The 27,072-nt window shown below is 41.1% G+C and overlaps 1 protein-coding gene across 1 annotated transcript in view; it reads left to right on the top strand.

The window, feature by feature from the left end:
* Positions 1-27,072, top strand: part of ATP9B (ATPase phospholipid transporting 9B (putative)) — a 245,998-nt gene that overhangs the window by 105,946 nt on the left and 112,980 nt on the right. Inside the window, exons 9-10 of the mRNA XM_018553011.1 lie at positions 2,977-3,057; positions 19,725-19,800. Of these exons, the coding sequence (XP_018408513.1) occupies positions 2,977-3,057; positions 19,725-19,800 (157 nt within the window). The remainder of the gene's footprint in view (positions 1-2,976; positions 3,058-19,724; positions 19,801-27,072) is intronic.

Raw genomic sequence — 27,072 nt, 5'->3', positions numbered from 1 at the left:
TGCATGATGAACCGAAGATCTCAAATTTTGATTCGTTGGTCCATAAGACCTTCTTTCAGACTTCAGGGCTTGCTCACACTAATTACAGTGCGTTCCAGAGTGGTAGCTGCTGGAATACACTGTAATCGCACACTAAACTCCCTCCCTGCATTCTGGGATAGGAGGGGGCGCGGCCGTGCATTCAAGTCAGTAGCTCCTTGACCTCACTTCCTCATGAGAATCCTGTTGATCTGTTATGATGGACAACCTCCCTGAGCAATAAGAAGAAATACTTTCTATATTATATTTATGTGCTCTCTCTGTAATTTTTTAGTTTTTCATAGTTATGTAGGTATAATGATTACTGCTGTACATGTTTCTTGAAATCTTCAAATATTGTTATAAGTTAATTTTATACCAGCAGGTGAGTGGATTTCCAGTTTTTCTCTATGAAATGCCATTGAAGCTGCTTGTATGTTAACCTGGTTAATTCTTGTATGAGATGTTTAGGTAAAATGCTTAATAAAAAATTACTGGAGCCAGAACAACTGTTTTTATTGTATGTGTGTGGTATTGGATTCTGTTCTATCCTTTTTCCAGGAGACTCTTATTTTTCTGTTCACAATAAAGCACATAATAGCCTGGATTATCTAAATTGTAGGTGATAACAGATGGGGAAGAAGTGAATGATGAAGATATAGGACACCCACATGTGTATTAGTTTCATATGAATTATTTCTTGTGGTCTGATGAAAACTAAATAGAAAAGACAAGAATGTGATGAATAGCCAGCGTGTGAAAGATTACAACAAATGGCAAACAGTTTAAGATGTGCACAGATATAGAGACATGCCAGTTGTACCTTATGCCTTTCTTCGTATTGCAGCATCTATAATTTAGAAGATCATTTCTTCATCTGTGCCACTTAAGTTCTTCATAAAGCTCATTGTTTTAGGGATATACCGATACTAGTATCGGTATCTATGCTGATACCGAGTATTTGGGCGAGTACTCTTACTCGCCCAAATGTTCTGATACTTACTACAGATAAAGGAGATTGCCTCGCCGCTTGGCTTCCTGTTTGGCCAGGAAGTCGTCTCCATGCTGTTTGGCCGGTTCGATGTTATCGGTGCCGATACTGGGCATTTTCACGAGTACTCGATACCCAATACCAGTGCTCTAAACACAAGTGGCTGCTGTGAGGTCCCCAGCAACCCCAATGCGCTCCTTACAGCGCCGCTGGCTGCACATCTCCTCCTCCTATGGAACCACGCTGCCTGCCTCCAGTCCCCTGGTGAGATGCCACACAGCCCACATGAGAACCCGCACAGCCCACATGAGAGCCCACACAACCCTGGTGAGATGCCACCTCCTAAGATGCCTCCTAATGCTCTCCTAAGATCCTGCGCATACCAACATAGAGGGTCTACAGCCCTTCTGAGACTCTGCACAGCCCACCTAAGACCCTGTACAGCCAACCTGAGAGCCGTCACAGCCATCATGAGACCCTGTATAGCCCACCTGAAACCCTGTTCAGCCCACCTGGGAGCCATCATGAGACTCCTGACAGCAGTATCGGGGAGTACTTGCGGAAAAGAACGGGAACCTGTACTCGGTCTGGAAAGAATTGCATTGGTGCATCCCTTGTATATATATATATATACTGTATGTACAACCCCAGTTCCAAAAAAGTTGGGATGCTGTGTAAAATCTGCAGAATGTAATGATTTGCAAATCTCATAAAACCGTATTTTATTCACAATAGAAAACATATCAAATGTTTAAACTGAGAAAATTGACAAGTTTAAGAAAAAATAAGGTAATTTTGAAATTGATGCAGCAACACATCTCAAAAGTTGGAACAGAGACATGTTTACCACGGTGTAGCATACCCTCTTCTTTTATCAACACTCTTTACATGTTAAAAACCCTTCTGAGTTTCTCAGTCACCCCAGCTGAGAGTGAGACATCTTTTGTCTGCCACATACAATGCTGTTCTAACACCTCTCCCTGGGCAGGTTAATAACACCTCCAAGACTCCAATTATGCGACTAACAGATTATGTGGATTGAAGCGACATTCACCACATTTATTCCCAGATAATTTTTTGTAGAAGTCATTCTGAATTGAGAAAGCTGGTTGGATGACCAGTGAAACGTCTTCAAGAAAAATACAGCAAGTCCAGTTGCCTTGACTTATTTTTTACAGACATTCTTGGTAGATTCACCCTTTGTATTGCAGTATTCACTGAGCCAGAACATGGACAAGAAAATAGGGTAATCCTCCAAATGAGACAACTGTTTTATTGACAACTAAGAGAGTTCCCCTCACTTCCTACTGGGACAGGATGTGAAGGAAAATCTCCCTAATAGGACACAGGCAGCAGAAAAATGACTTACAGAGGTTTTAATCCTTCGCTACTCTATCCAAAATGTAAAAGTGTTTTGGCTATATCTTTTCTTGTATTATATTTTATTGGTTACATCTCAACATAATTAGTGATTAAGAACTGATATTGCATTAAAGGCATTTATGTAAACATCAAAGAATAGAGGGATCTTTATTTTTATGTCTGAATTGTGTATTCACGTAGATGAAAAGTACATGCAAGTATTTATCATTGTTGAAGACATAGATGAATGAAGTTAATATTTTACTAAGACTGGGTGACCTTTTCCATGTTAAAGTCTTTGTTCTGCAACAAGACATCAAACTCATATTACTCAGTTCTGCTAAGGTTTCTCTTAGGAATGAATCTGTTTTCAAGTATCAGATATTAATGTTACCCCTAACACACTGCTTAGTAGTACGCTTGCTCAGGCTGTCATTTTGTGCCAAAAAAAAAAAATGAAGATTTTGTTTCATGAACAAAGAACGAAAATCAATGGTATCATATTCAGAAATGAACAAGCTGTTTTTGGTCATGCCTTCTATGACATACTTTTATTTAGTGATAAAGCTGCATTGTTTATTAATTGCAGCTATTCTCTATTGCAGGATCTCTTTTCAATCAATGCTTATGTTTATGCTCAGAAGCCACAACTGGATATTCACAGTTTTGAAGGTAACTTTACACGGGTACGTAAACGCTTTCTCTTATTTTTCATACACACACAATATGCCCAAGAGACAATATTGCATTGACTGCAGAGCATGGGAGGCTGGGCACGTACAGCAGTGTGAACTGCACCTGTATAATCTGCCACCTCAGAAGTTATTACTTTATTCAGAAATCACTTATACTGCAGTCTCGACACATTTGCCTGTCACCTGATGTGTTCAAATGATTTGTTACTTTTGTAATTTTAATAATTAATTTTAGGGATGCACTGTATTGTCGGGAACATTTCGGCCAACAATGGCACTTTTGGGCAAATGCAGAAAGTACCATGACGGGCGAAAATGCTGGGCGACCGTCTCTGTGCCTTCTGATGCAGTGGCTGGCGCCCAGCGGGGAGGAGAAAAGCTTTCAGGAGGTAGAGCGGGCAGAAACAGCAGTCAGGATACCGAGCGGGGCTGGGCTTTGACAGCTGTCATTATTACAGGAGGCGGAGCTCTCCTCCCACATCTCCCAGCTCCACCTCCTGTCAGGATGGAGAGCAGTGAGTGGAGGCGAGCACTGTGATCTGTCACAGGAGGTGGAGATCCCCTCACGCAGAACCTGCTATGCCTCCTGTGACAGCGGATTCAGGATGGAGAGTGGTATACAAACACTCACCGATTAGCTGATAGTTGAGTGTTTGTAAAAAAAACTGGACATAGTGTGCTTACTATGTCCCAGTTATGAATAAAAGGGAAGTAATCTACATCACGTCCTTTGCATTCATGATTGTGGACATAACTGATAACAGTGACTGATACTATAGCCGCAATCTATGAATGGCCAGGGACTCTTAGTATAGAGGCTTCCTGTTTATTCATAACAGGGGCTGCAGAAGAAGAGATTGAGAACTCTGTGTCCTCAATCTCTTTTTCTCTTATAAAAGGGAAACATCAGGGATCTGTTTAGACCCCTGATATTTCCCCAGTGCCCCCAGCAGTAAAGTAAAACAAAGAAAAATAAATACAAATAAAATAATTTCAAATGTATTAAAAAGGTTGAAAAGAAACATTGTCAGTTTTGGCCTGACAATTTTTTTATTTTCAGTTTCGGTCTCAATTTTCCATTTCGGTGCATCCCTACTGAATTTATATGATTAGCCTGATGTTAAGACTGCAACTGTATTAGCCTTCCTCACCAATAAAATGTACATATACCATATATATGTGTGTGTGCATACATATATATAAATCACATCTGGTATTGAAGGGGTTTTTTGCTTTAAATCCACTCATCTCCACAATGTGAATGCCTTGATAATTAAAAAATAATGCACAGCATCCAGTGAGATACAAGTTTTATGCTATCACTTACTGAGCCCCCTTTTTTTCTTGTATTTGGTTTACTGCATCTTGCAAGCATTCAGATAGATCCAAATAATTATTACTGAAGTTGAAACTTAACTTCAGTCTGTTTTGACCATTTGTACACATGAAGTGTATGAAGAGCATAAGGATAATCATGCTGTATAATTGCTGATTTAGATGGTACCTGGGAAACAGAAAGGTAGGGGCCAGTGATATGTTGTATATTCTTTTTGAGCCAGGTTTGTATGGGAGTGATGGGGGGTTGCTTTCTGGTTGCAATGGGACACAGAAGATGCCCCATGTGTATGTTGTTTAAAGCAAATTAGCCAGTGAACCAATGAGAAATCCTTTCAGGTAACGTTCAGCCATTTAGAGATCCCTGCACATACCTACAACAGCCTTCAAGCCATGAATACTGCACCAAAGTAAAGTATAATACTTGTATAATTTTATGAGACAGAAATGAGAGTCTAATTGCACTTAACCAACTCTTTATTATACAAAAAATATAGGTCCATGTTTTACAAAAACACTTTAAAAATGACAGTTCTGTGATTTCAAATCCCAGAAGGCCAGAGTACCCCCACATTCACCAGCACACACTAATTGGGAAATATCCCACAGTATTATACTGAGTGCCACTTTGTCACTCCTGAAGATAAGCTATTTGAACACATATCCATAATTGGATGGATATCCTTCTCTTGGTTTCTATTGATATAGCATCCAAGGTATTGCAACTGTCCCACATCTAATGCCAATGGATCCTTTATTCCCTAAATTACTTAATAGTAAACAAGTTGAATTCACCTAGTTATGCTTCTCAAAGTTTGAAGAATATTTTGTGTATAGGCTTTAAAGTACTGCTAAAGGCTTGGGCTTGATGTTTTTTACCTTCATTTCAGCAAAATTGGGATACCTAAATTTATATCTCTCGAATGCTCCCTAATTTTAATACTCATCTGCCTTTTTGTCATTCCAATGTACTTTAGATTACATGGACCAATTAGTTGATACATTGTTGTGTAACAATGTATAAAACTATTTGTTATGCTGCTTAGAATCATCAAAGTTTGAAAAATAAAATTCCCACTTTAACTGCCACCGGTTATAAAACCCCCAGTGGTGATTAAATACCACCAAAAGAAAGCTCTATCTGTCCCCAAAAAACGGTGTAAAATTCATTTCAGTACAGCGTTGCATGACGGAATAAACGTCAGTCAAAGTACCGCAGCACTGAATACTGAAAAATGGCCTGGCCAGGAAGGGGGTCTAAACACCTGGTCTTGAAGTGGTTAACATACATGAACTCCTTACTAAGAGATCTCAGCTATTTCCTCATCTTCTTGCTGTTACTTTGGGACAAGGACCCTACTGGACCTAACAGGAGCACAAGCCAGGGATTCTGTAAAATCTCCTTCACATTATTCAATTTTTTCCCACTACATACAGTTGTATGTAGTAATATTCCTACATTTCCATTCACTTTCTTTTCTCTTGTGCTTTAACAGCTCTACCTGATCAATATGCCCTTCTAAATCCTTCAAATCTCTTTACAAGGATGCCTCCTATTCTGGAATCTCATCAACAGTTCCCTAGATTTATTTGCATAAATGCAGTAATACTAATACTACCCAATTAGTATAAACAGCTTTTGGGCTCTGCAGATGATAACTGGCCATGTGGTATATATTGTGCCTTTTATTTTTTTTTTAAATGTGACTTGTATTCTTTGTATAATGAATAGTGTGCCGAGTGTGACTCTATTTTCATCTATTGGAATAAAAAAGCTCCAGCACTTCCTTGTAGTGTTTAAAAAAAGGGGGGAAAATCTCACATGTCTTAATTTGTTGTAGATTTTGCCTCACCACTAGTTGGATTGCTGCAATTATTTTCACCTTGTGATTTACCTGGTTGATCTGTCATACCTAGCACAGCCAAAAGAAGAGACAGGAAGCATGGTCAGTCCTTGAGTTGCTGATGCTGTGTCAGAGATGGTTGTGCAGTTGAGCAGTGCACTGTGCACTACAAGGCTGTACATGCTGCCGCAGTGTGCGTCAGCACATAAGCTTGTAGTTTGCTGCAAGTGCGCACATACCACGGTGACAACAATACTTTTTCTTAGGGAGCAGCTAAAGGAGCATTGTCACCTTGCAGTAGGAAGAGGAACTATGTGTAATTGTCTGAAAGCAAAGCATATAGATACTAAAGTGAAAACACCATTATTAGAGCATGGTAAGCAACAGTTTTTTTTTAAAATTAAAATGTTCATGTTTAAATGGACTTTAAAGCTTAACGTTAATAGTGTGCAAAATATTAAAAGGCAGGATAAGGGACTACATGCAGGAATTTGCGAATAAAACTGGTATCATAAGTAGTAGCCAACATGGCTTCATGAAGGACTGTTCTTGTCAGACCAATCTATTAACATTCTATGAGGAAGTCAGCATTAATCTATACAGAGGAATACCTGTAGACATTGTGTATCTGGACTTTGCTAAAGTATTCGACACAGTACACACAAAGATCTTTTCTCTGCAGCCCCGAGTCTGGCTCGGGGTTACCGCTCCTGGTATGGAAAATTCACCCCGAGCCAGACTCGGGAATACCGCCAGGGAGGTTAAGAAACTAAGGTCTATTGCGTTGGATGAAATTGTATGTACATGGGTGGAAAATTGGCTGCAAGAACAGATCCAGAAGGTAGTTATAAATAGGTCATTTACTAATTTTCCAAAGTTTGTGAGTGGGGTGCTCCAGGATTCAGTCCTGGGACCGATCCTGTTCATCATTTCATTCATCCATGACATAGAGATTGGACTGAATAGTTTGATTTCGGTTTTTGTGGACGATACAAAACTGTGTAGGGCACTAAATTCCAAACAGGAGATATCTGGACTTCAACAGTACTTTAATAAAGTTGAGGCACGGGGCTACAAGATGGCAAATGTGATTTAAGGTTGAGAAATGTAAGGTTATGCACCTGGGGGCAAAGAACTTGCACAGACTACTACTTCGGGGTGCTTCATTAGGGAAGTCGGACATGGAAAAAGACCTGGGGATCCTCATAGATTTGGCAATAGTAAGCAATGCCAAGCAGCAGCCAGCAAAGCAAACGGGATACTGGCATGCATTAAAAGAGGGATTGTCGCAAGGGATAAAAGAATAATACTTCCACTTTACAAATCACTGGTTCTACCTCATGTTGAGTATGCGGTGCAGTTTTGGTCGCCAACTGTCAGGAAAGATGTGCTCGAGCTCGCCCTAGAGTTCAGCGAAGTGCTACACAATTAATTAAAGGGATAGACGGCCTGGGTTTTTAAGACTGCCTTCAGCAATTTAACTTATTCACCTTAGAAAAGAGGTGATTAAGAGGGGACCTATTGCAGTCTTTAAAATCATCAATGGGGACCATAATATTTGAAAACAAACTGTTTAATCCAAACTGTATTGAGAATACAGAGACACAACAGGAGGTTGAAGCAGATGGGTTCAATGTGATAGAAATCTGAATATTTACACCTCATGGAGTATGACCCTGAGACTGACGTGTGCATACTTCCCCACTTTTGAACTTGAAAACATGGGCCATTTCTCAAAGGGGCATAGCATGCTACGACAAAAAGTGTGGTCAGTGAAGTGGGTATGGCTATTTTGGTGTGGTTTAAAGAAATGCCTGCAGCAGCTTAGATAGGAATCCCAGCTGTCACTGAAGATTTAACATAATAAGAACACAGCCAAGAAAATATAATGAATAAAATTATTTATGTATTTGTTTAGCTAGCAACAACTTTGTCTGTAAACCTGTTGTGTCTGCTGATGGGTTGAAGCTTTTTGTAGGTGGCAACAATCCTGTGTAATAAAACTAGTTAGGAGTCTGTTACCCGTCTTATATAATGTACAATATAGCATATACAGTGTAGGGTACAGGAGTATAATGTGCATCATTGTATATACAGTGTACAACATAGTAAATGCAATGCAGGGGTCAGGAGTAAAGCATACTACATAACATAAACAGTGCATGGGTCTGGAGTATAAGGAACAACTAAGCGTATACAGTGCAGGATCAGAAGTGTAACCCCAATTTAACATACACAGCGCAGGGATCAGGAGTATAATGTACAACATTTTGAATGTTGAGCAGGGGTCAGCAGTACAATGTACAACATAGTGAACGCAGTATAGGTGTCAGGAATATAATGTACAACATAGTATATGCAGTACACGGGTCAGGAGTTTAATGTACAACATAATGTATACAGTGTAGGGATCGGGTATAATGTACAACAATTTGAATGCAGTTCAGGAGTATACTGTACAACATAGTAAATGTAGTGCAGGGTCAGGAGTATATCATCCAACATAGTAAATGTAGTGCAGGGGTCAGGATTATATCATACAACATATTGAGTGCATGGGCCAGTACTAGGTAAGATACAGTACTGTTTACAGAGTGCAATGGTCAGTAATATTGTGCCTCTTACTGCTGGTCAGTGGGAGAGAATGGGCCCCTTACTGCTGGTCAGTGGGTGAAAATGTGCCCCAAAGTAAATGCAAAAAAAGTGAAGTAATAGACCCCCCACCTTCATCCTTAAATGGCTAGTCCCTCTTTGTCTTCCCCACAGAGGGCTCCCAGTGCACACTGAGCAACATCTCAGCAGCTCCTCAACTGCTCCCTCTGCTTCATGGCCAGACCAGGACCCTGCTTCCTACCTAAGGCGATAATGTCCCCTCTAAACTGAATTGCTTTGGAGAGAGGGGAGGATATGCATATGAATGAACTGCAATGACTAATTCATATGCAGAATGCACAGCTATTTGCATAGCCTATGTGCACATTGTAACAGAAGCAGGAGTGACTACACCTAGATGCCCAGTGAGAGTAGAGAAATGTGATAGATGATAAAGTTGGGAATTTGATAGCAAAGCAGGGTGATGAGGGACTAAGCCTCTATACATTGGACAGCAGGACTAAGGTGAAAATATGTGACAGTCCTACAGTACCTGGCGATGTTGGGAGGTATGCTTGTGCTAGAGACAGCTTTTAAAGCCTGGTTATTTGGGCATTTGCAGTGTCCCCTGTGTACACTGAATGTCACATAACACAGAAATGTGAACATGGAAAAGTCGTGAATATTTCTGAGTGAAGGCAAGTGAGTAAGAAGCCAATGTGGGGGATTCTAATCACTGGTTTCTGCAAGGCATTTATAGTGCAAATGAGGGGTGAGTGTGTTGCTTACCCCTTGGCCATTCACAAGCCACTAAGTCCTCCTCAACTACTAATATCCCGGCTTAATAAATTGCAAGGGAGTTTGCTTCTGTATGAGGCATGCCTTGATTAGGGATGGTCTTGATGAAGGCCACATTAAAAGACCTGAATATTGACTAGCCAAGGAAACAATTTTGTGACAAGGCATAATGAGTCATGACAAAGATGCAGAAACCTACACTGTAAAGTGGTGCTAAATGAGCCATATACCATTGAACCACTTGCCATCCCAAGCAGTTTCCTTTTTGCACACACATGATAAAATCTGAATTTCTGGCTAGAAACAGCTTAATACTCCCAAACAATGATATATCTTCTGAAAGCAGAGGCCCTGTAGAACAAAAAAATGCTGGTTATAATTTTTTATGCCACAGACTATTTGCGCACGTTTATCAAATCAATATTATACGACAAATACACTCAAATCAATTTCAGTGCAAAGAAACAATATAATACCCAATTTTGTTTGTAAAATATAAAAGATGGCATTGTGTCAGGTAAATAGATACCAAACATGTCAAGCCTTGGAATTGCATGTGCTGTGAAATTGCAAAAACTACAACACCCAAAATTGGTCATACGTGATGCTTTAAAAGCTTTTACCTCTCAACAGTGGTTAACAGTGATTGATGGCCCTAGAATTATTGCTCCCACTCCGACTTTCGGCGTGATATTCAACATGTGTGGCACAATCATCGTTTACATACACGTGTATGCCCCATGCGGATGTGTTTTTTTGCATGCAGACGGAAGGGGCAGTGGTGTTTTTATTTTATTTTTTATTATTCACTTTTTTAATCACTTTTTGCTTAACTTTATTGCTATCAAACGGGATAACAAGCCCCTATGTGATAACGTTTGGATGTGACAGGTTCTCTTTTTATGGAGACATCAGGGGTCTGTTAGATAGGATTGTGCTCGATCGTGTGTGTAACCGGCACTTCAGCCAGCTTCTCACAGCTGTGAAGCTGGAAGCGCTGTGAGTACTGCGCTCCCTGCCTCACTGATCACAAAGCAGATCGGAGAGCAGACTCCTGCTAAAAAAAATGATGCCAAGATCATTGCTGCAGCAGCCATGATTTTGATATAACCACTTGAGGACCAGGATGTTTATATACATACGGCGGTCCTTGAGTGGTTAAAGTGAAACTGTAGCCAGATTATGCACAATTAAAGTATTTAAAAATTACTCTTTTATTTGTTCACACTGCCTTGCCAAGGAGATTGTGGGAGATATTTTTGGTAGTGGATCTTCACAGCAGGGCTTACGGTATTTGAAACTTATGCAGAAGGCCCCTAAATCATCTTTTTCAAGCTATTAAAACTGCCCCAAAAGAGCCTGCACTATAATATTCTTACCATTTCCATACACACACTGGGGCCTGATTAGGAGGTGGCCTATACTGCCTTTCTGTGTTTGGATTTTGGGGAGCAACAAGATAAGGAATCTATGCTTAATTGAACCAGTGCCCCAAGTACTGGGAGGTCATGATTGCTAACCAATTCAAATTATAATATATTAATGGGAAGTAGAACAGGATTTTCATGGTACTTAATAAGGTTCAAAAGTAAGTGTCCATGACCAGTATTATATTTCTACTACAGCTTCCTTCTCTCACCCACCAAATATACATATATTATATGCAGATAGTATATTATTAATAAAATTACATCGATAACTTGTACTATATTACAACGAATAACAAAGTTTGATGGAGGGAGAAGCTCTGTTTTTCTCAACAAGTCAGTTAAAATCCTAAGTTATATTCAACTGCAACCTTAAAGTCATATCCAACTACAGACAAGCTTCATTCACCAATAAATAGAGGGGGCCACGAGAGAAATAACATCAGCTCATGGATGTCCATGAAATTTAAAGAAGAACTCCAGGAAAATGTTTTTTATTAACCCTTGCAACTACCCCCACACTGCAAGGGTTAAGTCCTCATTTTTGTCTAGGTTATACTCGCCCGACGGTCCGAGCCAGCTGCCTGTCACAGTGCTCCTTGCAGCCTGTCTCCCACTACACTGCAGCAATGCAATGTTCTTTGGCATCCTCACATCTATACACAGTGTATAGAACAAAGGACCTACGGGACCTTATGCCGCTGCACAGGAGGGGGAGAGAGGCTGGAAGTACCGGTCTAGAAACAATCCGGCTCCACATTTCAGGTACAAGTTTTTATTTTTTTAATCTTTAGAAAAACAAGCAGTTAACCCTTGTAGTGCGAGTATAGCCCCACTGCAAGGGTTAATGATTTTTTTTTCCTGGAAACATACTTAGTTAAGGATCCATAAATTATACTGAAACACAGAGCAGGACCAATGTTATCAAAAGGGGTCCCTAAATATTAAATTAAGTTAAATAAACCCGCCTCTAGAAGAGTAGGCAAATGTTTAATACATCCTAGTATGATTTATCTCAACATAACAGGTGCAGTCAATGGTCATGATTTAGTGAATTCAAGTGGTATATCCAAATTGTTTACTACAATCAAAAGGGAGAGAAAGGAAGGACAACAAACATACATTTCCTACGTCTGACGAAATCCTTTATCTATATTTATCTTATCTATATACAACCCAAATTCCAAAAAAGTAGGCATGCAGTGCAAAATCTGCATAAAAACAGAATGCAATGATTTGCAAATCTCATAAACCCATATTTTATTTACAATAGAAAACATATCAAATGTTTAAACTGAGAAAATGTGCCATTTTAAGGAAACAATTTAAGTAATTCTGAAATTGATGGCAACACGTCTCCAAAACTTTTGGATAGGTCAACAAAAAGTGGTACTAACAAGGAAGAGCTGGAAGAACATTCTGCAACTTATTAGGTTGATTGGCAACTGGTCAGTAACATGTATGGGTATAAAAAGAGCATCTTAGAGAGTCAGAGTGTCTCAGAAGTAAAGATTGGCATAGGTTCAGCAATCTGTGAAACGCTGAGTCTAAAAATTGTCGACCAATTTAAGAATAATGTTTCTCAACGTAAAATTGCAAAAACTCAATATATCATCATCTGCGGTACAAAGGATTCTGAGCATCTGGAGAAATCTCTGTGCACAAGGGACAAGGCTGAAACACAATATTGGATCCCCATGACCTTTGGGCCTTCAGACGGAGCTGCATTAAAAATCAGGCATGATTCTGTGATGAATATAACTGTATGGGCTCAGGAATACTTCCAAAAATCACTGTTTGTGAACACAGTTCGCCTTGCCATCCAAAATGCCAGTTAAAGCTCTATCATACAAAGAAGAAGCCATATCTGAATATGTTCCAGAAATGCCACCATCTTCTCTGGGCCAAAGCTTATTTAAAATGGTCTGTTGCAAAGTGGAAAACTGTTCTCTGGTCAGACGAATCAAAATTTGGCATTCTTTTTGGCAGCCATGGGCACCGCGTCCTCTGGACTAAAACAGAGAGGGACATTCTGGCTTGTCATCAGCACTCATTTCAAAAGCCTGCACCTCTGATGGTATGGGGGAGCATTAGTGCGCATGGAATGGAGTGGCAGCTTGCACATCTGGAAAGACACCATCAATGCTGAAAGATATATCCAGGTTTTAGAGCAGCATATGCTCTCATCCAGGCGACATCTTTTTCAGAGAAGGCCTTTCATATTTCACCAGGTATTTCAGCTAAACTGCATACTGCATCTTTGACAACAGTATGTTTTTTGTCAAAGAATAGGCCAGGTGCTTAACTTGCCTTCCTGCAGTCCAGACCTTTCACCAGTTGAAAATATTTGGCGCATCTTGAAACAAAAAATACAACAAGAAGACCCAGGACTGTTGAGCAGTTAGAATCAAGTTAGAATCGGGCAAGAATGGGAAAGCATTCCTCTCCCAAAACTCCAACAATTGGTCTCCTCAGTTCCCAGACATTTACAGAGTGTTGTTAAAAGAAAGGGGATGCTACACTGTGGTAAACATGGCCCTGTCCCAACTTTTTTGAGACATGTTGCTGCCATTAATTTCAAAATTACCTTATTTTTTTCTTAAAATGGTACATTTTCTCAGTATAAATATTTCATATTTTCTATCCTGAATAAAGTATGGGTTTATGAGATTAGCAAATCATTGCATCCTGTTTTTATGTAGATTTTACACAGTGTCCCAGCTCTTTTGGAATCGGGGTTGTACAGGTGAAACTCGAATAATTAGAATATAGTGCAAAAGTAATTGCAGTAAGTGCTGCAAAAGGGGCCCAAACCAAGTACTGAGTACATATGCATGCTTGTACTTTTCAGAGGTCCGATATTGTTCTATGTACAATCCTTGTTTTATTGATTGCATGTAATAATCTACTTTTTTGAGGTTGTGGATTTGGGGTTCTTGGGGTTTTCATGAGCTGTAGCCATAATCATCACAATTATGACAAATCACGGCTTGAATTGCCTTGCTTTGCATGTAATGAGTCTATCTTATATATTAGTTTCACCTTTTAAGTTGCATTAGTGAAATAAATGAACTTTGCACAATATTCTAATCGAGTTTCACCTGTATATATATTTTATTTTATTAATGTAAAATAACAACTGTATTTTTAAGCATAGTGTGTTTCTTTAAACATTTCTGGGATTAATCTTGCTAGCACCTTGAATATAATATTTGCTGTTTTGCTTTAACTATTCTTCCTTTTACTTGAAAACACCTATTAAACCCGTTTACTTCACTGTTTGTTTTTTTCCACTGAAGTCATCACAATTACGAAAAGCAGCATTGTGAAATAGTTAAACTTTCATGGTTACACTTTAAAGATGAAACCCAGAAAATTAAATTGATCTGTGGTCAAATGGGATTTGACACAAGTAAAATGGTATCATATATTGATGTTGGAACAATCCACTTATCTCTGAAAGATAATCTCAGAATTTGCTAAAAGAGCACTCTTTTCTCTTCCTCATGTTACTGGATATTCCTGCAAATTGCATAGAAACTTCAAAATTTTCCTTTAAAATGTGTCCTGTTAGAGGCCAGGTGGTGTGTTACTCAGCTTTGGCAATCACCATGACTTTAATAGACCTCCGCTTTGAATCTGGGGTTTTCAGGTTAAAAGAAAAAGAATTTTGATTGTTGCCAAAGACAAATTTAAATCAGATCAATATTTTGTGTGACTACCCTTTGGCTTCAAACCAGCATCGGTTCTTACACTTGCACAAAGTCAGGGATTTTAGTAGGATTAGCATCAGGTGTATGATTAATCAATTATACCAACCAGGTGTCAATGATCCTCAATTTCATATGTAGGTTGAAATACAGTCATTAACTGAAACAGAAACAGCTGTGTAGGAGGCTTTAAACTGGATGAGGAACAGCTAAACTCTGTTACTAAGGTGAGGTTGTAGAAGACCGTTTCATGTCACAGGTCATACACCATGGCAAGACTGAGCACAGCAACAAGACAAAAGGTAGTTATACTGCATCAGCAAAGTCTCTCCCAGGCAAAGATTTCAAAGCAGACTGGCGTTTCAAGATGAGCTGTTCAAGCTCTTTTGAAGAAGCACAAAGAAACGGGCAACGTTGAGGACCATAGATGCAGTGGTCAGCCAAGGAAACTTATGCAGCAGATGAAAGACACATCATTCTTACTTCCCTTCGACATTGGAAGATGTCCAGCAGTGCCATCCAGAGAAGACTGGCCAGAAGGAGCCTTCTTGGAAGAATTGTGGCCAAAATGCCATACCTCCCATGTGGAAACAAGGCAAAGCGACTCAACTATGCACAAAAACATAGTTACTGGGATGCATTTGGCTGTAGCAGGAGGCAGTTTGTTCACCGAATGGCTGATGAGCGGTACAATAATGAGTGTCTGCAGGCAACATTGAAGCATGGTGGAGGTCCCTTGCAAGTCTGGGGTTGCATTTCTGCAAATGGAGTTGGAGATTTGGTAAGAATCAATGGTGCCCTCAATGCTGAGAAATACAAGCAGATACTTATCCATTATGCCATACCATCAGGGAGGTAGCCTGCATCCACAGAAGAACTGTGGTTAGTTCTCCCAGGTGTTTGGAACAGCCTACCTGCCGAGTTGCCGATTTGGATTTCTCTTCTGTTTATTTACTTTCCATTTTGTTAATTGATAAAAGGAAACTTTCAACACTTATTTCTTAAGTCCTTAAACCTTCCATTGCCAGAGCCATATAATACCCAATTTTGTGATAAAGTATAAAAGATGAGGTTACGTCAAGTAGATACCAAATATGTTAAGCTTAAAATTGTGTGTGTCCGTGAAATGTTGAAAAACCTCTTTACCCAAAATTGTCCATAGGCGATTTTTTAAAAGCTTTTATAGCTCATCAGTTTTCTGTGTGCAGGGGTGGGCTTTAATTAATTTTTTTTGTATGTATTTTATTTAACTTTACGTCCTTATGTGATAGCACAGCAAGGTTACAGGTCCTCTATGAGGAGACATTATGGGTCTATTAGACCTCTAATGTCACTTTTTTTTAAAGCTATACAAGCGCAGGCTGTGCTTGATTAGCTTCATCCCCGGCCAGAGATTGTCAGCTCTGAAATCCAGGTTCATTTTTTACAGGTAAGATAAGCAAATTGATTTATACTCATCTCCTACCGCTCTCCAACCTGACACCTGCCATGGAGGTCCTGGGCACTGTAGCAGCTGGGAGAACGTTTACATGACTGTGCTGCCATGAACGTAGTACTTGCGGCCATGGCAGGAAAGGTTTAAACTGACAATTAGCTAAAGGTTTGGGAGTAATGCATACATCCAAATAGAATAGTAGTCTGTACCATGAGTCTGGTAAGCTGGGAACTAGCAGTGGCTCCTGCTTAAAAGAGAACTATAGTGTAAGTGTTTTTCCCCATAGTTCTCTTGAGGGTCACGGGAAGACATATACTAACCTCCTCCCGTGACCCAAAGAGCCACGGTAGAGCGCCGCAGCCGGGACGGATCCTGACAATACTGTCGAGATCCACCCAGCTGTGTGAGTGATGGTTGGCTCTGCCTATCAAGAGGCAAAGCCAGCTGTGCCAGCCCCCTCCCCCTGTGCCAGAGCCGACCGGTGACAGATTCTTTATCACAGTTCGGCTCTAACTATGGATGAGTGGAAATCACTCACCTCATAGTTCTCCTTTAAGTAAAGGCACGTAGTAAATGTACTCACTTCTGCGTCAAATGTATTTTGTCGCAGTAATCGTAAGAGGAAATATGCTGGCAGACTGACTTTGGATGCCAAAAGAGACTGAAAACAAATATAGGTGTATGTGCAAGAAGTAGATTGTTTATACTGCATGCACTTGAACAAGCAGTTGGTATCCTTTCCCCACCAATTAATTGTGATTGCTCTTTGTCTAATCCAATGTAACTTAAATAGCAGCAACTAATTAAGATGATTATTAAAGAACTTGAAGTAGGCACAACTTGTTTAACTGCTTCTTTATCACACCAGCTGTGCCAGTTTCACTTTTACACAGAAAGATTTACCTGTTGCTAAATTGATACGGTTTAAATCACTATGACCCTTAAATATGATGATATAAAATTAATTTTTTTATTTAGTTGCAAAACTAAAGAAGCAAACGGTAAAGATATTGCGTTTAAGCAGATGTGAAATATATCATTACAAGTTACAGATTCATAATTGATTGCATTAAAGTAGCAATTGCTCCTGCACAAAAGTTAGAACAGCCAGTAAAATTCCAGCTGTCATGTGCAATTTTCCACAGCTAATACATGATCTGTGTGCTCTGTACAGAAGCACTGCTTTTTGTTTGCACCATTTCCTTTGATAAATCAGACCAGATATTTTAAATAAAGTGTATTATTGTAATACAGATTTAACACTTTCCCTGCCACCATTGTAAGGTATACGCTGGAACAGAACCGCTTAAAGCTGACTTGGTCAGTATGCCTTATGTGACGGAAGTGTGGGAAGGAAACAGAGCATGCACAGAAAATAAGAGCAGTTTTTAGGTCCCTTGGCCAGGGGTGTTATTTATTAGGGGTTCTCAAGAATAGGATATGGCAATTGTAGTAGCAATTTGGGCAAAACAAAGGGCTAACAGCAAGGGACAGCATGGGTAAAGTCCAGGGGCACAGCGCAGCAATCTGGGCACAATAAAGGGTTAACTGCAATAAGACACAGCAAGGATGGAGTCAAGGGACACAATGCAACAATCTCAGGCACAGCACAGGTTAAATCCACGGGGTCATAGGGTAGCAATCACAGGTAGCAAGGGATGGAAGACAAGGATTAAACAACTCACGTGAGGCGTCTGACCGTCCTGGGCAGCTAGTTGGCTTGGCCGGGCTGTGGGACATCCAGGCAGGGTGACCTGCAGAGTAAGGGGATTACAGAGTCCTTCTGGAGGGAGCATGCTATGTCCTGGGAGGTGTGAAGTTCCGGGGTGACCTGATTACAGTGTCAGGTACACCAGATAGCAGGCAGCACGTAGAGAGGGAACAAAGGGGTCTCAACAACAGTTCACAGTTAGTAAGAAAGTCCCAGCAGTTCCCAATCACGGAATAGAAGTTTAGAGCTAGATGTCCCATCAGACCTCCACAGCATACACCAGGAAGAACACCATGAATCTCATCACACCTCAGCAGAAGTAATTGAGCAGAACAATCAGGGTTAAGTCACTCTTCCTCTTCAGCCACAGACGGAGCCTGCCTCAGCGCAGCCTCTGGTCTGCCAGTCACAGTGAAGAACAAAAGCTTAGCCCACCCACAGACTTTAAAAAACATCCCCAGAGGCGCAAGCAGGAAACAGGAGGGAAAGGGAGTATACAGGCTGTTGCGGAGCAACAGGGGTTGGGGAATATCTCTTATGTTTCTCTACCCTTTCTTTCCTGAATGTACACAATAAGTGATCACTACTGATCAATACTCTTCATTCATAACTGAAGTGATTGTAAACAATGAGTCACAGTTTGTGAAAGAACAGGGAAGTGCTCTGTACTGAGCATTTTCTTGATCATCTTGTTCAAGCTGCAGAGGAAAGGGACATTGAGGATTCTGTGTCTTCAATCTCCTTGTGTATCTCAAAGGGGAAATATCCCAAATTGGGCTTCCCAAAACCCCATACCAGTACTGTAAAAAATATTAAAAGAACAGCTAAAGAATAAAAAATGAAATAATAGAAATAAGACCTCATCCACCCGCTTATAACGGGCCACAGACCACCAAAAAGTAGGGTATTTCTGCTCCTGGGAGTCACAGGTGTTTGTGTACATCCACTGGCTGAAGCCTGTACAAATCAATGACAGGCTGATACACCATTGCTGTACCCAAGTAACCGCACAGCCATTGGGTACCATGCATACAGAGATGGACACAAACTGTCTGTGTTGAGAGCCGCGAATCTATCACTGTACACATTTAACTATTCGGATTTCCGGCTACATGGATATAGCCGTGGTGCTATTAGCCTGCCATTGGTTTTTACAGGCTACTCCCTGCAGCTGAAACCAGACACCTGTGGCTCCGGTTCACACTCCTTGATGCTGTACAACCCTTTATGTCCATATAAGTGAGTCCTAAAACACCCCACACGCATGATTTACTTGCACGCACTGGTGTGTGTTTTGCACATGCAATTCAACTCATAATGCAACTGTAACAGGCTGGATTGTGGTAGAATGTGTGCCGGCATAATTTCATCACAACACACAGCGCACACAGAGCACTTTTGATAGATGTTATCTACATCTTTGACAGCATTCGGGCATAGAGGAAGCTTTTCCTATTTAGGCTTTGCAATCACAAGATGTAGATAGGATGAGGGAGGGGTCGTCAAGGGAATTTTCACTTTGCAAAATAATGTTACCTTAGCTTAGTGAATGAGGTGAATTTCTGCTGACTTCTATCATCCAATCATGTGCAAGTAAACATATTTATTTTTTTTGTTTTCTTTGCAAATAAAATTTTCACCACATTTACTAAGCTAAGGGAGAACTCCCTTGCAAAGTGAACAGTATATTTGCCTTAGTAAATTAACCCCAATAAGTTGCATAGTGTCGCTTTAAAAACCATTATAGTTGTACTATAAGGAATTTAAATGTGCTTCTAATGTGTTTAATATAATTTTGTCTTACAGGAAGATACTGACCCAGCTATACATGAAAGCCTTGGCATTGAACATACACTGTGGGCAAGCACAGTTGTTGCATCTGGTAAGAAAAGTTTAGTTTTTTTTTAGCTATTTTTATTTGTAAATGTAAAACATGAACTTAATGTGAAAAGTGTTTTTTTATATGCCTTGTTACTGTGTATAGTTTGTAATTGTATGTGTGTATGGGGGGCATTCATAAAGAGTGTCTATGACACTCTTTGGAATTCTGACGTGCATCTGGACAGACCAGACACTACATGCTTGGTGCAGCTCAGTAACACTGAGCCTAATAAAATTACAGTCTCGGCATTACTGAGCTCCCTCCCCAGCTGCTGTACCTGTCATACAGACACAGCAGCCGAGGACTTATTCATTGGTTGGGCGGAGCATGATGGGTATGTTGAAGTATTAGTTCCCCATGAGGTCCATTCTGCTGCTGACTGTCAATGGGCAAATTCCATAGCCAATAGCAGGCTGTCTATTAGCTATAGATTCCACCCACTGCTTGCTGTGAATCAGTAACAGAGGTAGAAATCAAGAAGTTCTTGCTGCACTCCTTACCGGAGTCAAAGGAAGACCAGTGTGGATGGGTGGGTGCTTGTAGTGGCCACAGATGGCGCCGTGAAGAGATACGCTAGAAATAATAATGTCACCAGCACTCCAAAGGTTTAGTGAAGCAATAATCCATTTATTGGCACATTGCCATTCAATTGAATGGCAATGTGCCAATAAATGGATTATTGCTTCACTAAACCTTTGGAGTGCTGGTGACATTATTATTTCTATCAGTAACAGAGCTGACTGTTGGGGAATTAGTACCGTAGCATCCCCATCAGGATCCGCCCACTTAGCATTGTCAATGATTGCTTAGAGGCTGTCGGCTGCGCAGCCCTGGCCCCAATCAGCTTCTGGCTGGAAGATTCTGGCTGACAGCTGGATGTAAACAAAGGGGCAGAAGATACTAGCTGACATTATATCAGCCAGCATGCACTCCCTTTGTTTAAATTCAGCTGCCAGTTGGGAAATCTCAGGGCTGGCAGGTAAATGGGGCTGTGGCCCGCTGTAACATCTGCCCTTTGTATCAATGGTTACATATATATGCTCATTCCCTCCAGTGGTCTGTTGAATTATAACATTGTATCTCCTTACCAACATGTATTTATTATCATCCTCAGTTCCATCTAGTGGCCATAATACAATAATTTTCTCCTTTCACTCTGTCCTGCACTGTTTTACTGCAGTGCGATCTGAAAAAATAGTGCATGCAGCATTTTTTCAGATCGCACTGCACTGGAACAGAGAGCACTCCTGTACCTCACATTCCGGTGTGGTCGATCTCACTGCGGACGGGGGGCGTGTCTGCAATGCCATTGACATGAATGGCACCGACACGCCCCTCCCACCCCAGAACGGCTTCATGTATGCGAACCAGTGCATTCTGGGCATGCACTGCATCGGGACGCACTGGATATGGTATGATTGGACCCTTAAAGAACATACGACCAGAAGAGAAATTACACTAAGAACTTTAACTTTTGCCTCATTTTCACAATAGGTGGTTAACTCACACCAAACAAATTTTTATGCAGTTTCGCTGGATAAATAAACAATGCAAAAAAAAATTTAAATAGACCCCTAAATGTTTGTACATTCTAACTAAAATGGAGATTTTTGTTCACTGTGAAATTAGAAGCTTGTAAATATATAAAACATTATTTTTCAAAAAGTGAAGTTCAAATTTAACATTTACCGCAACGCATTTACTGCTGTAAGTATATTCGAGAGACTTCAAGTATTTACAGTATACACCAGTAACCAGAATAATCAATTAATAAATATCAGTAGTGATCTCTGTTGAATGTAATAACTTTCATACAACCCTCCTTGGGGAGTCTACATGTTGTGTAAGTTTTTCTGAACTGTCATATGATCATATACTCTGGGATTTTTAATAAAACACTTTAAATTGTTGTAATAGGTATCATTTCTAATGGACACTTATTGCCTGGATTCATTGCACCTTATCTTCTGTGCATTGAATCCCTTATGCCCTTACATTAAACTGCTGTTACTGATCCTTCACACTATCGATTTGTGGTATTTCGCCTCTAAAATTGTCAGGACAGCAGCAATCAGAGCTGAAGAATTCTGAGGCATTCCCCACATAATTCCCATAGCATTTCGTCATGGCCCGACCTTGACCCTCATTTCACTTGTTTTGACTTTTTTTCCTGTGTTTGCACCAAATCTGTGTGTTAGTATATCTGTATAATTATGGAAGTTATACACTAATACGTTCTTGTTTATTCTTATGCAAAACATTATCTACAGGATGTCTGTTTTTACTTTTTATATGACGAAACAAATATGAAATAATTAATTACATTACTATGGATGAAGTGTAACTTGTCATGAATTTAAATGGATATTTCATTTTAATGGATACAAATAAATGTCCTACTGTGCAGGAGCTACTTCCTTTAGTACAATCACAGAAAAAGAACAGAGCTTTGTAAACAAAGCTACGTACTCTGACTTTTTTATTTTCTTTGCCCAGTTAAAAGTTGGTTAGTTGGAACCTGTAACGATGATTTGTTTTTCAAAGGTGCTGGCTACAGTGCTCTCATCCTGATTTTAAGTAGTAGTGACTAAAGCTGGCCATACACTTTACAACAATCGCACGACTTTCGTCTTGCGAGGGTTGTAAGGTAATTGAAAGCTCGTACGATCTGCCCATCTTGGACATGCAGATCGTACTTGCGATCATCGCAAGCCCGCCCCGCTGAGGGGAGGGCTTCCAATGACTGCAATGCTGAGCGGGCAGTGTGCGCTTGCGCACACCGGCCCGTGTGGCATTTGTCTTACGAGCACGCCACAAACCCGCAGAAAATCTTACGCTTTTCAGCTGGTTTTCCAACGTGCTCGTAAGACAAAAGACGTGCGAGCGTACAGTAGAAACGGTTGCACGCCTTCCATACACCTGCCGATTATCGCACGATCGCGGGATTTCCCGCGATTATCCTACGATAATCAGCAGGTGTATGGCCACCTTTACCCGCATGCTTGATCTATGTCATTGCTTGAACGATGTAGTAAATCCATGATCACGACAGCCTCGTACCCTGCAAATTTGATAAGTCTGATTAAAAGCTAAATAGCAATGTATCGTTACAGTCACCTGTTATTTCATATTAATTCCAGCTGTAAAATGTATCTCCCTCTGCCCTGAGCATGTGATGTGCTTCCATTTTCTCTTAAGGTGCCCATACACCTTACGATTATCGGACGAAACTTTTCGTCCGATGATCGAACAGTCGTACGATTTTCGTACGACGGCCCCATCCTGCCCCGATTATCGAAAGGTTCAATATTTGATACCCGGAATGGTTCATTATTCAGCAGCCCCTTCCTCTATATGACAAAATTATTTTCAGCAATGAAACAAAATGAATGAAAATCGTAAGAAAAAAAGCACAGGAAAAATTTGTACAGATAGTGGATACATGCAACTTTACATTGGTGATCAGTGGGAGAAGGACCTCTTTACATTGATGGTTAGTAGGAGAAAATCCTTCCACATGTGATCAGTAGAAACAAAATGCCCTCCCTGCTATACTAGTGGTCAATGGAATGAATGCTGTATTATATTAGTGGTCAATGGAAAGAAGGCATTGTTATATTGGTGGTTAGTGGAAAAAATGTGCTGTTGTATTGGTGGTCAGGGGAAAGAACACCCTTTTATACTGCTAGTCAGTGTAGTGCTTATCACTGGTATAATGCCTCTGCTGAGTGACAGAGCCAGAGCTATATAGTCACTGTCATGTGGAAGATCAATCAGCCACCACCTACTGCTCAAAGAGACCCCCAGATGGAAGATTCCTAAGGTACCATGGAACCCTAGTTCCATGGTATAAATGGCATAAACAATGACAGCTTCTTGTTCATATAAATTAAATAATCAGATTATTTATGTGTCATAGGATTATTGTGCTGTTGTTTGTTGTTGAGTCCCTTTGAATTATTTCACTGGTTTTAGCAGGCCACTTACTGAGTTTACTTACTGAGTTCTAATTTTCTTTCTAATAGGTCTAGATATATCTTTAATTGTAATGGACCTTGCAGTGCAGTTTAAGGTGCGCATATACTGTCCATGCTTCCTCACCCTGTAAAAAATTGCATGCTAGAGATCGCATGCGCGCAGCTGTCGATGACAGTAGGTTTTTGAGACGGATCTGCTTCTACCCTGGCAAACTCCTCATTAGCACAGAGCTGGGAATTCCCCATCTGCCAGACCGAAGCTCTCTTTCTCCGGTAACCACCCAGAAGCCAACCATGCCTCACTCGGCGTCCCAGGGGGGTCAGAAATCCGAAGGCAAGCCTATTGCAGAGGCTCTGACTGGGGCCTCAGCCAAGATGGTGCAGCCTCTCATCTCATGCGGCGTCACCCCAGGCAGCTTCTAGCAACAACATGGAGGAAGGACATGTGGAGGATACCCGTCCCCAGAGACGCTCGCATTCTGCCCTGCTCCAGCAGTTTGATGTCATGCTACAAAATACTCTCTAATTTACTTCCAAGCAAATCGCTGATAGCCTTTTAAAAGAGATATGCGAAATCGGACAACGCACTGCGACCTTGGAAGGCAAGTATGACGATCTTTCGGGCAAAGTTGTTCTCGATAAGGATGTTGGTTCCCTTCGAGAGGAAAACCGAATCCACCTATCCAAATTGGAGGACTTGGAAAACCGGTCCCACCGCTTCAACTTGCACATTCGGGGACTCCCGGAGCACATCACTGACCTGTTCTCAATGCCGACCACGTTATTCCAGAAATTAGCTCCTGACATTCCGGTTGAACGCTTGGAAATAAAACGCAAGAAAGCATATGGTGTCCCCCCCTGAGATGTGCTGGTGAAACTACATTACTACTGCACGAAGGAAACACTTCTTGCCTCTGCCAGGGCCAACACTTCCCACGCTCCTCTGTAAGGCTTGTCTGCAAAATACAACAATGCTGGGACTAAGCCCTCCTCACAATGAGGGTGCGAACTTCACTTGCAAAACTGGGGGAAAACCAGTCCAGTGTATTGTGTTCAGGGGATGCAAACTGGAATTTCAGGCTCTGCCTCAACCCCACTTCATGCTTTCCGACTTGCCCACTTCCCCAAAAAAACATGTAGGTCTTGTGCACTGGACAAGGTGTTCAGTAAGGGACACAGGCCTTTCTGTTTTCTTGGCCTTATTTACTGCTTTCCCACAAAACTGAGGCATGACAGTTGAGGTGGAATTATACGGGGATTGGCTTAATAGTTTGTTTGTTTTTTGCCTGTGTCTAAACCTCTTAAAGGCAGCAGTATAACCCAATCCTATCAGAATAACTACCTATCTTGCAACCTTTAATGAACTTCAAGATTGTTATGGTACAAAAATTTCAGTTTTTTAATGGTACTGTTATGCCTAACTGGTAGGGCCTTCTGGAGGGTGGCTACTTGTGTTCTCAATAGGAAAAAATTAAGGATTCAAGTCCTGGATAACAGCGCTCTCCTGTGGGGTTGGGGATGAGTGGTTTTGTGTTGTTCAGAGCTTTCCGGGTGTTTGTATGACTAAATCTAGGCTGTATGGGAGAGGAAGGTGTAAAAGTGGGTGAGGCGTGCAGCTTCTGTTCAACATGGACCGGGGTGTCCAATTAGTATAAGTGCAAAAAACAGAAAAGAAGGGTCTGAAGCGCAACTGCCCTTGCGCACGGCGTCACTCATCTCAACCCCGCACAGAGAGCCACTGCTCTCTCTCCCTCCAACATAGCACTCGTTTGGCGTTCCCCACCCGCCAACGAACCGGACCCCTGCAAACAGTGGATGGGATCGACAACCATCATTCACCATCCAACCAGACGCTCCAGCCCCGCCAGCACAGCGTGAGGGACGGACCCACACCGAAGATTTTTCAACCCAGCAGGCCAGCAGCCCAGCAGCAGGTTTTACACACAGGCACCCGACGGAATCGCACCCCGGCTCTGCATTTGAAGACCCTGCACCCAACCCCAGAGGAGACCGCCGGACACTGCCTCCAACAGGGACCCCCATCGCCGATGACCACACTTCCTTAAGAATCTCGCGGTGAGTTGATATATGCACCACACACCGCGTAAACTTTCCTCCACCTCATTTGCACTTCTTGTTTTTCTTTGTTTTTTATTTTTCTCCCTCCACCCCTGATACTCTACACGTCGCGGAGAGAACACCGGGTAATATTAACCCTGCATACCCAAGTCCATCCAGCTCCTTATTTCTATTTTTAATTTTATCATTTTTTATTATTATTATTTTTTTATTATTATTATTTTTTCATATATATTTTTTTCACCTGTCCAACCCCAAGGGCAGTTGCGCTTCAGACCCTTCTTTTCTGTTTTTTGCACTTGTGTTCTCAATGGTCCCTGTGTGTTGTAAAGTATACAAAAATAAGGTTTTGGTGCACAGATCCTGAGTGATTAGGTGCCAACCCCTGGTTAGATAGCAATAAACAAAAAAAGAAAGAATAGTTGGGGTTTTTTAGGCACTAGTGACAAGTCCAATACGTTTCAAGCACGAGTTTATATATAAAAAATATAATTTATTAGATACCATACAAAAAGTTAAAAACAGTAGTTGCTTGAGGTGTGAACAATACTATTAATAAATAAACACACAATTTGAGGAAACCTCCTACCACCCACTTAGTTTCAACATTGGAGGCTAAAATTAACATGATTGAGAATCTGATGACATGATTGATATATAGATGTAATACAGTACAAAAACATGTGCAATTCATAAGAAGATATAATCCAATTATTAGTGGTATAAACCTCCAATGGAAATACTTGGTGGGTGACAATGCAGAATTCTCTACGCCTTTCGCGCCAACAGGCACTTCCTCAGGAGAGGGAGGTATTCTGAAGATCATACAAGAAAAAAGTATAAGTGCTACAACATCAATCAACGGCCGCTACTTACCAAAAAGAAAAACATCCAATGGAAGAGGCTAAGTGGTATAATAGAACATTAGGGCAGCCTGCTGACAGTCTCCAACATCAGAAGCCGCCTGTGCACGTGGGGCTGTCTCCAGCCATACACTGCAAGCACCGGCAGCGACGTGCGGCATATGAGAGGCAGCGTGTGACGTAGATGGTCAGCTGACCTCCTACAGGGTCCCGGCGGTCAGCCGACCTCCTACAGGGTCCTGGCGGTCAGCCAATGAGAGATGGGTGAGCGGGGCTAAGCTCCGCCCAAATCGATCAGGCTCGATGTCATTCTAGAGAGAGAGATGGTAGCAGGGCCTGGAAATAGCATTGCT

This window comes from Nanorana parkeri, unplaced genomic scaffold, assembly GCF_000935625.1.
Source record: "Nanorana parkeri isolate BGI_ZX_2015 unplaced genomic scaffold, ASM93562v1 scaffold105, whole genome shotgun sequence".
Lineage (NCBI taxonomy): Eukaryota > Metazoa > Chordata > Amphibia > Anura > Dicroglossidae > Nanorana > Nanorana parkeri.
This window is presented reverse-complemented; position numbering and strand designations above follow the sequence as displayed.